This window comes from Haliotis cracherodii, unplaced genomic scaffold, assembly GCF_022045235.1.
Source record: "Haliotis cracherodii isolate W230 unplaced genomic scaffold, xgHalCrac1.p SCAF_4, whole genome shotgun sequence".
Classification (NCBI taxonomy): Eukaryota; Metazoa; Mollusca; class Gastropoda; order Lepetellida; family Haliotidae; genus Haliotis; species Haliotis cracherodii.
Window position 1 is genome coordinate 43745876 of NW_027266297.1, and position 14411 is coordinate 43760286.

The 14411-nt window shown below is 39.5% G+C and overlaps 1 protein-coding gene across 2 annotated transcripts in view; it reads left to right on the forward strand.

Annotated features, from left to right (window-relative positions):
• Nucleotides 1–8877, forward strand: part of LOC139479026 (transient receptor potential cation channel subfamily V member 5-like) — a 46229-nt gene extending 37352 nt beyond the window's left edge. For both annotated transcript variants that reach the window (XM_071261761.1, XM_071261762.1), the window contains exons 21-24: nucleotides 318–369; nucleotides 898–1037; nucleotides 1557–1615; nucleotides 5922–8877. In XM_071261761.1, coding sequence (XP_071117862.1) covers nucleotides 318–369; nucleotides 898–1037; nucleotides 1557–1615; nucleotides 5922–5942 — 272 coding nt within the window. In that variant the 3' untranslated portion in view covers nucleotides 5943–8877. The remainder of the gene's footprint in view (nucleotides 1–317; nucleotides 370–897; nucleotides 1038–1556; nucleotides 1616–5921) is intronic.
• The last annotated feature ends 5534 nt before the right edge of the window (nucleotides 8878–14411 follow it).

A 14411-nucleotide genomic window follows, 5' to 3' on the forward strand; every position in this document is an offset into this window, starting at 1 on the left:
TGTTGATGTTATAATGCCAACTGTAAGTGTTCAGCAGTAATCATCCAAAGGCATGGTGTCCAGATGAACAGGGACTGAATCAACGAGGTTTCACTTTGAAGTGTAGAACATTGCAGATCCTTGTCATGCGTAGTGTAGGGCAAACCCTGCATTGTGTGTTGTATACTTTTGTCTTTGGGTTGACATCATTTGTTTTGTGTTGTGTTGAAATGATGATGCATTCTTCACTGGCAGCCATTTCAGAGTAATGAATGAAACAAATATGACAGCTGTGTATGTTTCTGTTTCTGTGACAAGTGCCTTGTTTTTGTGATCAGGTTTCACTGAGCTGGAGATTCGGGACAGCAGGATGTCAGGGGAGTTTGGAGGGTGAGTGACTTACTTGTGTCTGCAACCATAGACAGTTAGTCATCCATGTTTGCCATAAAAATCACACTAACAAATCAGATTTCATTATTAGCAAAATTGTTCAATATAAAGCAGACTAATGGCTCAACATGGTCAGGAACTGATACAAGGTGATAACTTGCTAGAAGATCACAATGAGAAACATGTTTGGGAACATTTAGTCAAGTTTAGAAATTTATTAGAGGAATGGGCTACCTGCACAGACGAATGTATCTATATTTGAATTCATTGTGTCAGAATATGTCCTCCCTGACAAACTGATGCACTATGAGTGAGTGAGTGAGTCTGTATGATTTTACGCCGCTTTTAGCAATATTCCAGCAATATCATGGCGGAGGACATTAGAAATGGGCTTCACACCCATGTCGGGAATCGAACCCGGGGTTTCGACATGATGAGCGAATGCTTTAACCATTACACTACCCGACCTCCCCTGATGCACTATGAGGTTCCTGTTGAAGCACATCCAATGTTATGTTCTCCCCACAGAGAGGAGGCCCAGCCTGGCACCAGTGTCCGCAAGATGAAGAAGAGGAAGAAGGCCCCCAAGGGCCCCTACCAGCACGAGGACCTGAGGGTGCCCCTGGAGGACCAGGCAGCTGCCGATCCCAGGAGGATCAGGATTGGTGGTGAGTCCATCCTTTCATTACATGGTTTATAGACCTTCTTCTCTCAAACCAAGGGTTGGTGGTTTCAATACAAACATCAAAATAACACTTAAAAACATATTTTCCTTTAAAGTGATTTTTTTATTAAAAGTCGGTATTGTACAATAGCGAAAAAAATGGACTAAAAGAAGAGACCTGCATCACTTAGGGACTTCCTCCTCCATTAAAGGGAGGCTAATTGGCATTCCTTTGAATATCACTTTGTCAGCTGATTCAAGTTGTAATTGTGCATATCAATAAAGCGGTTAATGATTGTAAGTAATGATGTTATTACAATGGATAATGTTCAGGAAATGGGCAGCAGATACCACCAATATTCAGGTGAAAGCAGCACTAAAATTCACTCCCTCACGGCAGGATGGAGACAAGTGCTTTAGTTTAAGAATGGGTATATTAAGTTGCAATGGAAACCGATCAGTATGATGGTTCATATTTGAATTTGTATTGAAGTTGTCTGCCATGTTGGCATCTCTGTTGCAGGGCAGAGAGCAGATATCTCCACAATAATCTTCCCGGATTCCGAGACAGCCGAGCATGAGGTAGGTGGTTACACACTACAGTTACAGCACTTCGTGGAGATGTTGGATTCCAATTTTGATGTCATTTTCAAATTCTGATCATTCCAGCGGTGACAGATCTACGTTAGACCATGATTTTGATTGTGAAAGATCATGTTTTTTCTTTAGCACATTTCACAAACTCATCCAGTGTACTGATTTAAATTAAAAATTATTCAAAATGTCGTGTTTTGGGCAAATATTGCAAAATTCATTAACATCAACACAGCTTTACATTTGGCTCCTCGAATCACATACTATGATGTCACAATGCTTGGCCATCTGTCCGTATGACATCATGAAAGTGGAGTGTACTTTTGAACTCAACGTTGCATGGGCTGCAATATCTCGGTTGGGATTAAAACTGAATGATTTTGTCTCATATATATATATAAGTATAGAGAACATTGCAACCTGTCAACCTTCTGAAATATTAGACTCAACTGATGCCGCATTATTTATCATTTCCTCTAAGACAAAATAGTTGGAGTTTTTTTCCCAACTTTATGATGGTGGACATAAAAATACTGCATTTTCCATTTAGAGCTTTTGAACTCTTTTTGGAAGCTTCTCTGGTAATGAATTTGAAAACAGCACAGTGTGTGTCTTTCATACAGTCAACAAACACACAGGTATGAGATTTTTATTGTGATGTCAATTAGTGGAAAATCAAAGACACCCTGAAACACATTTACATAAATAACAGCTATAATATAATCATGACTTGTTTTTCAGTCAATGTAATAAGTACCTATCTGTCATTAATTACAGACAGTTAATAAGCATGTGCTAAAGGCTAATACTATAGCATATACAATGCAATGTTTACATAAATAATCCAAGGAAAATAACTCCTTTATCTTGATTATATAATCAAAATCAATTCATTAAGCTTACACAGTATTGTATAAACATATACTGTACTATAAAGACAGAATGATATTATAACATTAGGCTGGGCTCTGATATTCTGTGTGAACTTGAAATTAAGACAAGAGATGTTATTTGCATGAAATGGTCGTGGAGGTAATGTGGACTGCGATCTTGAATAAACCCTTGTTAAGCGACCCCAATGCAGTAAGCACTGTCCGCTGTGATGCAGAATGGATAAAATTGGTTTCTGCTGAAAAGTGGCCATCCCTATCCTTTAAGTTACAATTTTGGATGTATCCCAAGATGCCAAATGTACCCCACACCCAAAACCATTCTCACTTATGTACACCCACCACGTTATCCTAAACATTACCTGTACTGCAGACAAGGAGCTAAGAACAATTTGGATGAAGACAAATGAACATCGTCACGCAGATAAAGCTGTTAATCCTGCTGGGTGATGGCAGGTTAGGAAACCTGTTTCCCCCGAAGCGTGGGATGCAGATTGGCTGCTGGAGCTGTGTTGCAGAATTGGTCCCACTGAAATCTCGACAAAGCACCTGCGATATTATTGTCATGTGTATTTATACTTGCCCTGACCAAAATGTTTTTGCAGCACATGTTGCCTTGTCAGTGACAATTCTGGGTGCCTCTGAAGACAGCTTGGTTATGACAAAAGAAAAGTACTTTCCCGATAGCAAAGGCTGTGCCCCAGAGACAAACTGACAGCACGATCGGAAACATGAGTTTCAAGTGGCCAGAGACCATTTGGCCAGATCCTGTTACAGTGTGCCTGAACCCCGTGGTGCAGGGCAGATATGTATTGTCAGCCCACTTTTGATTCTGAATAACTGACACCATTTAGAAAAACAGGCACCCTAGCCAAACCTCTAGGCCTTCCCACACTACCCTGCATGATGTGGATACGGTGTGATTGATGACTTATAGTGTCGAGGGCAGAACGGTCGACCCACGGGTATGGCCCGGCACATGAAATTTAGCTTACCCACCAGTGACTGCCAACTTTTCAGTTGACTTCGTGCTTACTTAGAACCAGCAAATCATGATGGTACTTACAATCTCTTCCTGTGGTATTTCTGACCTGTATCCTTTGAGTGTCGATTTCAAGCCCTAGTAACCTTAAGCATGACACAGGACCTACTGTCTGCTCATGTGCAATAGGTACACCTAGCTCCTGGAAGGTACTGAGGCATTTACCAAGGTTATCACAGCAATCTTTCGTCCCTCCACTTCCGCCTGTGAGAAAATCAAGGTAATGCACAAGCTGCGAACACCATTGCATAAAAGTGCTGAATTTCTCAAACACTAAGCATGATATGGAGCAGCCAAATGGCAAGCACTTATCAAAGCAATATTTACCTTGAAAGGACAAGCCTATAAACTCAAAATCCTGAATTTTGCAAGCAGTGCCTTTGAACCTAGTTGCTGCACCATACTGACAGCCTCGACAAACTGTGCATGAGACCCCGGGCATGCTTTACTGTTAATGTCGTTAACTGACCTGTGTGGATAAGAAAGGTGATGTATTAAACAAAAATCATCCTTCTTAGGCAGGCACTGACTCTTGCCTGTCTGCATGTTTGGGGATGAGACGGACAGGTAAAACTTGTAAGAGGAAGGGCATCGAAAGGACCCTACCTCCGTGTACTGCCTTCTTCAACTTGGCAGCTACTATCTGTTGTAAGATGGGGTCCCTGGCTGAACGCAGATTGTTAGACCAACAACTCAAGCGGGGACCACTATATTCCTGTTGAAAACCTGATTCAAGACCTTGTAATGAATAAATGACATAGTTAGATTTCTTGTACAGTTGCCAATGCAGTATTATCTAGTGAACAACCCCTCTTGGCGTGAAAACAATAAGCAGGATGTAGTTCATCGCAGTTATGAGCATTTATGAATAAGCCTGCACTTTGACCTGGAGCACCTTGACCCAGCATGAGCTGACTGTAAAGTCATGGAAAGGGTCCCGCATGGCCTGAGTCTAACTGCTCAAAGACAACATTTAAGGATTTGTCTCCACCACCGATACCATTCCCCCCAGAGTAATTGTACTTACCCCAGGCATGGCCGGGAAATTCTTACAGGGATCTTGGGACACTGTCTTGCTTAGCATCTCCAGGATATTGCTGAGCTGGATGGATAAAGTCACATCGACAATGCAATTAAATGTGATATAACATTTGAAATACACATTAAGTCTTAGAGGGCATGGGTGGCCCAGTCGTCTAAGGTGCCGCGATTCGCTGTGCAGAGTTGCGTCACATAGCCACGCCAGAAACCTATGATTGTGGGTTCGAATCCAGGTTCGCCCCGATTATGTTTCTAGGTTTGTCAGCACCATACTCGTGCTCGTGGGTTTCACTGAAGTGGTAAACATCTGAGACCTGCATCACTTTGGGCTTTCCTCCCACATTAATCTGACATGCCGCAATATTACTGGAATAATGTTTAAAGCGGCGTTAAACCTAACTCACTCACTCACTCATTAAGTCTCCGACAAATATAAACAATTTGATGCCTACCCTGTAGGTTACACAAAGGCATGATTCCGAACTGTCACACTTATGGCAACATCAATATAATGGAATAATACACAGACTAACTACACTGTTAGACTATTTAATATTCTGAACACAGTAAAACACACATTCTACTTACGTACATGTACATCTGAATCTGTATATTACAAACAATGTTCAGAAAAACTTCAGGGTTTGATTTAAGGAACTTGATTTAACATGCACCAGGTACATGTTGACTTGAAAACCAAGTTGCACTAGACAAACTAGGTTGCACCAAAGCACGCAGTCTTAACAATAGGAGAAGAACTCCTATGTTAGCTTGGAAATCAGCAGATAGAGCTCCTGGGCATCGGGCAGTGAGCAGAAGTACAGATACACTGTCAGATGATTGGGAGAACATAATGAAACTAGCAACTAATTATATATGATAAATATATGTAAAAAGCCAGGAATACGCTACAAGTCGGAAAGCGCACGTAAAATCTCCAATGTAAGTAAGTAAGTAAGGAATGAAATTAAAACAAATATATACAAAAACTTCTTCGACCACATCTATTTGGTATTAAATTTGAGTCATGATATCACAACCTTTGACCCTGTGTTTTTGCATTAGAATTATCAAAAGCAAAACTAGTTCTTTGCTCATATAAGACATAAGCTCCTTTAGATTCAGTGACATATAAATTGCTTATATGTGTTTTTTTACAAAGAAAATCACCCTCTTATTTGATCACCACCACACACATTTTTTACCATGGACCTTGATAGATAATTATTGATAATTATGTGTTGTAGAAAATTAAAGCTTCAACCATTTATTAAGAAAAACTAAATAAATATCTAATGATGGATTTTTGTTTTTATTACAGACTGATCTCACAGAATGTTAAAGGGGACACAACTCTGAACCAACCACTGAAGAAACGATGAAGTTCATGAATGGATTGTTGCTGTTACTGGGATATGGTTTAAGCGTTTTACATACATCATAGTTTTTTGGAATGAACCCTTTTTCAAACATATGTTTGATTTGTTTAAATTAAGTCATATTTGAAATTTGTAATTGTAACTTTGCTCAAACAGCGTTGTACCATTGTCTTGTTATTTGGCCAAATTATGTTTTATATGTGAATCATATTGTTTTGATGTTTATCATTTTGCTGAACGTTATATATTAAGCTATTTTCTACTACAGAAATTTCAAGAAAATTGCATTTGTAATACTTTAACTTTTTTTTTATGAACATGACTTCATGTAATAACAAGTGGTGTGTTACAATTTAAGGTGCCATAGTGTTAGGCGTGTGTTCATCTGAAGGTACTTTCATGCACTGTTTACTTTTATAGTGTATGATTACACTAAACCACACTATGTTTAACTTTTAGTTCTTATTTAACCATGTTATTTATTTTTATTATATTGCAGCAGGAATTCAGTTTCCTTAAAATGTTATCATTGTTTGCTAGCCACATGTTTCAACATTTTGCTTACCTCGTCTTGTTTTTCTTACGTTTATTGTTTCACCTGTAATCTGTTGGTCGTTGTAAAGATTTAAAACCTTGAGGAATACACACACACGTGTCTGTTGCTGCCATGCTTGCTTCTTCCTTATAGAAACAGAATGAGTTTTGAATGAAATTCTGCAAAAGAAAAGATGAAAAAAGGAAGATGCTGTAGAATATTACTTTACTAATGATGTTTTGTTTTCAGGAGTTAGTCATGTGATGAGATACATCAAGTGTATGCATCTTCTGGATAAACTTATGCTTTTAGAAAATATTTTACCTCCACTCTAGTTTTTGAATAAGCTCTACAACCCGACCTTGGAAGCAGTGTTTGAAATAAACATCTGCCCCTAGGCCCGTGGCATGTAGAGCTCAAGTCGGGCCTGTAGTTTCAAATTTGTAAGTGTCCTTATGGCCTGCAGTAACATTTTCTGTTGATTTATTTGTCTCAATAAACAAAACAGTTTTTATTAATGAGGGCCTGAAGTTTAGTCAGGGCCTGCAACTTCTAAAGTGTGTAGAACCTAATGGCGGCCTGGTAATTTGTTTATTTCAAACACTGCTTGGAAGTGGTTTCCAATGTACTTAAGACGAAAGAGATGATAGGACATGTACTACTTGTGAATGTGATGCTGTGTTACTGTGACAATACTAAAGTGCTATTCGCTGCTCTGCTTCACAGCACAACCCTGACAACGTCCTGACCTTGTTAATCTGTATCTGTGGAGATGTGACATTGTCTGGAGACATGAGTTCCCTGTGTTGATTGTGTAATGGTTCTGACATAAGGACACAGTGGATCACCCGACTTATACAGAATATATTGACCTTTCTTGAAGTCATCTGCAATGTAAGGATTCTCTTGGAACAAATTGATATTTCGCATGACTTAAACATTGTGTTAAACAGTGCTGTATATTTTGTGCCCTCGAACACATTGGTTCTAGCATATTTGTGTATTGATATGACACAAGAATTATTTGTTTGTTTACAGCATGGACAAACATATCTCACTGACTCGATCCATCAATAATGGGATGTACAATTCTCACTCAAATGTATTTCTTTGAATATCCACTCAGATGATAAGGCATGGCGACTCAATGGTATTTCGACATCTGTATATGTTGGGCTAAGTGTTGGCTTTGCATGAAGGAGGGTGAATTGGATTGTTTCCCTTGACATTGAGTGATATATCTGCCGATCTTTTACCTACATCATATGCCTTGACAAAATTTTAATCTTCCAATATATTTTCATGATGCAAATGTATGTGCCATGAATGTGTATCAGGTCTGGTTGCTATGACAACATATAGTGCCAGTATTACATGTTATTTATGAAGTAGGTGCCTTGTCACCGGAAGAACTGTGATATTCTCGTGATATTAGTTTTTATACATGTATATTTGTACAGAAACAATAAATTTTGTAGTATACTTTTGTAGATATGTAGTTAATGATATATATGTAGTTTATGATATATATGTAGTTAATGATATATATGTAGTTTACACTGGTAGTTACAATCTTACCTCCCCTTGTTAGGACAGCAATCATGTAGCACTTGCTATCTGTCTCAGTGCTTCATACAAGCTTTGAAAGCAGCAAATAACAAAACAAATATTGTTTCAATTATCTATATATTTAATCTCTTTTTGACAAATGAAAGACTTTCACATCTGAGAACACATTTTTACAAGATAGGAATAATTAAATTTATACATTACATTATTAGTTTGTGGATAATTGGTTGAAAAACATGACACATAATTGTTACACTCTAATGCTGATCCTCAGAAAGGTGACTTTGTTCAAAAGACTATTGCTGTTTGTGACACTCATAGATACCCTTCTGCTGCCCGACCCTGCTTCATAACGCTGTGGCTGTTTGTGACACTCATTTTTGAGCATTCAGCCAAGTGTAGCTGTGTGTCATGGGTTGAACATTCCTTCAGCCTTCTGTGTTGCTATATATATTATATTTTTAGGTGAATACAGCAAGAAATTTGAATTTGATTGATATCTTTTTATGAATCTGTTTATGTATACAGAAGGCAATTTGTGCATGTTTCAGCAAGGTATTCTTTGCTATTGGTTTGAAATGTCTGAAAATGAACAAAATTGTAAACAGTTTCTTAATCTGACGTATGACATTACAAATGTCTCTAAATGTCCATTTCCTGCAATCATGGAGAGTGGGACAGCTACAAGTGAGGGGGTCTTACACCACAGTACATGCTCCTCTGTGTTCCCTAAGGAGAGAAACAGGATTTCTTTTGAAGAAAATGTTAAAATATATGTATTTTTATATATCAAATAAATGATAAAGGATACTTGTTTGTCAGTTGTCTTGTATAGTGAAATATACCCTGCCAAAAAAAAGAAACGCAAAAGTCCATCGCAGTTGTGGACATACTCTGTGCAGGTCCATCAAAATGACACCTGGAACTTGTCATTTAGCATGGATACCTTCAGCTCGTAATCGGTGCCTTACTGTCAGGGCTGATGTCCTACACAATCCTGGTACTGACGTAGTTGTAGAGGTGGCCGGGGTGACATAGCCATATGAATCTGTCCTGTGCCCTCGTAGTGATACGTGGTCGACCTGTGTTCTAGTAGTGATACGTGGTCGTCCTGTGTTCTAGTAGTGATACGTGGTCGACCTGTGTTCTAGTAGTGATACGTGGTCGACCTGTGTTCTAGCAGTGATACGTTGTCGACCAGATCATGGAAGTCCTGGGATGTCATGGTCTTGTAATGGTGCTTGTTGCTAGCAGAAAAACCTGGCCACAGCTGCAGATGACCGATGGCGCTGTTGCGTTGGGCTTCGGTCTGTTGTGACATTTTTATGCTGTTCACTTGCTGTAAGATTCTGATGGCATGCAAATGAAAACCCAACGTTTTTATAGCCCTACAAGTCATGGTGCATGTGCATGCCATGTTGGTGTGTTTTCAGCGCCAGGCATGGTTGTGTTTTTGCGATTTTTCCATTTTTCAACAAATGTCTGCAGTACCTCATTCATTCCACACAAATCAATCCCAACCTATGCAGAAATCACCAATTCATATTTGGTATTAATTTTGTATGCATGTCGACAAAACTGTCAGATATTGATGATTTTACTACTTTTGTGTTTCTGTTTTTGCAGAGTATATGTACAAAGAACCCAATAGATATCACAGTATTCAGCAACAGCATGGTGTCATATCATGGACATGGTAACTTCTGTCACACCTTATGGTGAAAAACACATGTATGTTAAATAGTGTATTATGATCATCCCCCATGAAGTCAGGGTACAATGGTACATAATAACGAGGTCACCGAGCCTGATCACTTTGATCACCTCATGACAAGCGTATGTAGTTAGGGACCTATTCTAACCAGCATCCCCATGGGGACATTTGGCTTCAACAACACTGCTCATATGGTGTGATGTAATTGGATTCAGATACATTCTTCCCATGAGCCAGTGCAGGTTTATTGTAGAATTAGATGCTCTCAGTTGAAGTGGCTTCAACAAGAAACATGTCAAGTGTCACACAATACCGGACATCGTAGCAGTATCTCTACAGATATTTCCACCTCATCATGGTACATGCTGCATCGTGATGCTGATACACTACCGCTTGTACACCTGGACAAAGCATTACATCTAACAGGCAAGGTAACATCACCTGGTGCAGGTGTGAATGAGGATCATCTTACAGTTCAGAGAGCAGGTACAGGGATTGCTTTGTAAACATCAATTTTTTTCTGAAATATCTGTAATTGGTGAAGCAAGTTTTTATGTTAAATTCTCTTCGGTTCTTTGTACAGCTCACTCAATTATATATCGTTTTGTTTGTTGTTTAACGCTGCACTCAACAATATTCCAGCTATATGACAGCGGTCTGTAAATAATCAAATCTAACATCATCAGCATTGATCTATGCAATTGGAATATGATGACATATCAACCGAGTCACTGTGTCTGACCACCCAAGTTTTATACCTTTTAATTATATTACTGATTGTGTGATGTTTGTTCATGAAACCTACTTCAGCAACGGGGCGGTCGGGTAGCCTAGTTGTTCAAGCGTTCGCTCGTCTCGCCGAAGACCTGGGTTCGATTCTTGACATTGGTACAATGTGTTAAGTCCATTTCTGGTGTCCCCCGCCGTGATATTGCTAGAATATTGCTTAGAGCGGTGTAAAACCATGCTCACTCACTACTTCAGCAACACTGTTTTTCGGTTTCGGGATCCCATCAACCAGACCCAGGAGTTACAATCTACCAAACACATTCTACCAAAGTAAGGTAACATCGAGCAAAGTATATTTTCACAAGTTTCCTGCTGAATCAAACCTCTCTTTGTCATTTATCAAACAGAATACAGTTGACTCCAGTTATTTGAAGGTTAAAGCTGAGTCGGTTAGGACAAATTCAGTTCCATTCCCACAGATGATGCCATAAACCTTAAAGTATATGTCAACATAATTGTGATCAATATAATTATTTTCATTGTTAATAAAATCTTTTACTTTCTATGGAATACTTGCAGTCCAATAATTATGTTTAATTTCATGTATTTGGTTTCAACCTGTTGCTGCACATGTAACTTTCTGGTCTGTGCATCAATTGTCTTTCTATATGATTAAGGAATTCATTGTTTACAAATAAAATATATTGTATACATAGCATATTTTCCTGATTCAGCCAAATCCAAATAGATAAAAATAAATACAGAATTTTATCCGTAAAAATACCTGGGGAAGGGATGGAGAAATATGAAATAAAAATAACTCTTAAACCAATAACAATTATTGACTGCAATTATTTCTGCATTGTGCCTATTACCAGAGCTGCTCGTGAATAATTCACACCTCTACATTTTTGGTGGTCATTTGTAGCGGGAAAATACTGTCCTTTCACGTCAGGGGGAAGTCTTTATGGGATAAGTTGGCGCACCTGAATAAAAGTCATAATATTGAATCGGTCTCAGAAAAACAGCATGAACTGGTTTAATGTTGGCAAAGCAGATTTTGCTGAGTGAACCTGAAGATTTCTGAATAGTTTTCCCAAAATTAGAATCTGTAGCTAACATATTAAAATATAGGTTATGTGAATGCAAACCATCTGTATGACCTGGTCGGATATTGCCAGGTGACCCTGCATGTTGGTTGCTAGGCTGACACATTCGCCTGTGTTGTCTTATTGCAGGCAGTAAAAGTGTCGGTGCCAGTGAGAGAGCTACTCAGGGTGATATACAGGGCTTGTGATTTGACCCTGCATGTTTTATAAGAAGTATTACAATACCAAAAACAACCGTTTTCTCTGTTTTGGAAGTGTAAACGATGCTGAAATTGAAACTTCACACATTAAATACTAATATTACATTGTGGATAATCGGGATTATATTATGGATAATTGACCACCGTTGTATAGACTCGTCCAGCTGCTTCAGTGTTGTAGAAGGTTATGGAAGGGTTATAGTTCAATATATATGTAATACAGTACCTAGGGTACATATATGTGGTAAATTACCCCTCCAACATTAATATCAACACGGTGACACTACCGTTGAGCCCCACTGTCTGCCCACAACCTGACACTTACCAACAATCTCACCCTACCAACAACCTGACACTTACCAACAATCTCACCCTACCAACAACCTGACACTTACCAACAATCTCACCCTACCAACAACCTGACACTAACCAACAATCTCACCCTATCAACAACCTGACAATTACCAACAATCTCACCCTACCAACAACCTGACACTTACCTACAATCTCACCCTATCAACAACCTGACAATTACCTACAATCTCACCCTACCAACAACCTGACTCTTACCTACAATCTCACCCTACCAACAACCTGACACTTACCTACAATCTCACCCTATTATCCACCTTACACTTACCTACAATCTCACCCTATTAACAACCTGACACTTACCAACAATCTCACCCTACCAACAACCTGACACTTACCAACAATCTCACCCTACCAACAACCTGACACTTACCAACAATCTCACCCTACCAACAACCTGACACTAACCAACAATCTCACCCTATCAACAACCTGACACTTACCTACAATCTCACCCTATTAACCACCTTACACTTACCTACAATCTCACCCTACCAACAACCTGACACTTACCTACAATCTCACCCTATCAACAACCTGACTCCTACCTATAATCTCACCCCACCAACAACCTGACACTTACCTACAATCTCACCCTACCAACAACCTGACACTTACCTACAATCTCACCCTACCAACAACCTGACACTTACCTACAATCTCACCCTACCAACAACCTGACTCTTACCTACAATCTCACCCTACCAACAACCTCACACTTACCTACAATCTCACCCTACCAACAACCTGACACTTACCTACAATCTCACCCTATTAACCACCTTACACTTACCTACAATCTCACCCTACCAACAACCTGACACTTACCTACAATCTCACCCTACCAACAACCTGACACTTACCTACAAGTTCACCCTACCAACAACCTGACACTTATCTACAATCTCACCCTATTAACAACCTGACACTTACCTACAATCTCACCCTACCAACAACCTGACACTTACCTACAATCTCACCCTACCAACAACCTGACACTTACCTACAATCTCACCCTACCAATAACCTGACACTTACCTACAATCTCACCCCACCAACAACCTGACACTTACCTACAATCTCACCCTACCAACAACCTGACACTTACCGACAATCTCACCCTACCAACAACCTGACACTTACCTACAATTTCACCCTACCAACAACCTTACACTTACCTACATTCTCACCCTACCAACAACCTAACACTTACCTACTATCTCACCGTACAAACAACCTGACACTTACCTACAATCTCACCCTAACTACAATCTCACCCTCACCCACAACCTGACCCCAGCTACAACCTCAACCATCTACAACCTTACGCAACCTACAGCCTCATTCATACCAACAACATCACCATACACACAGCCTCAATATCTATATATAAGACAACACACTGGCCGCCTAGAATATATTATCATTTTTATGTATAACTGTTTGGAGCACAAGGCCACTATCATGTACAATCTGATGGCTCTGAATCTACGCAACTGATGCCCTGTCGACACATGTGTTGATGATCTCCTTCACTTTTTAAATTAAAGTTTGTTTTTCATTTATAAACATGGGGCGGTGGGGTAGCCTAGTGGTTAAAACGGTCGTTCGCCACGCTGAAGATCAGGGTTCGAGATCCGTGCTTGCGGTAAAAGGCGACTATGCTTGTCGTAAGAGGCGACTAACCGGATCGAGAGGTCAGGCTCGCTGACTTGGTTGATGCATGACATCGAATCCCAATTGCGTGGATCGATGCTCATGATGTAAATAACTGGATTGTCTTGTCCAGACACGTTTATTTACAGACCGCCGTCATGTAGCTGGAATACTGTCGAGTGTGGCGTTAAACAACAAACCAGGGTTCGATTTCCCACATGGGTATATTGTATAACGCCCATTTCTTGTGTTCCTCGCCATGACATTACTGGTTTTTCGCTAAAAGCGGCGTAAACCATACTCACTCACTCACTTTAAACATGGACTGTTTATAAAACTGTTTCAACCACTTACATTGACTTCTTTGCCAAAATTGGACAATGCACGTCAGCTGCGTCCTGTAGTGGTGAAACATAACAAGGCAAAATTGGCATGCAGTGGCTCTCAACATACTCAAGAGGGAAATATATTTCTGTTCACTATAGTTGTGCAAGTGATTGAGACATCATAAATGGTTTATTGTGTCTATTGTGGACTTGCCTTCAAAT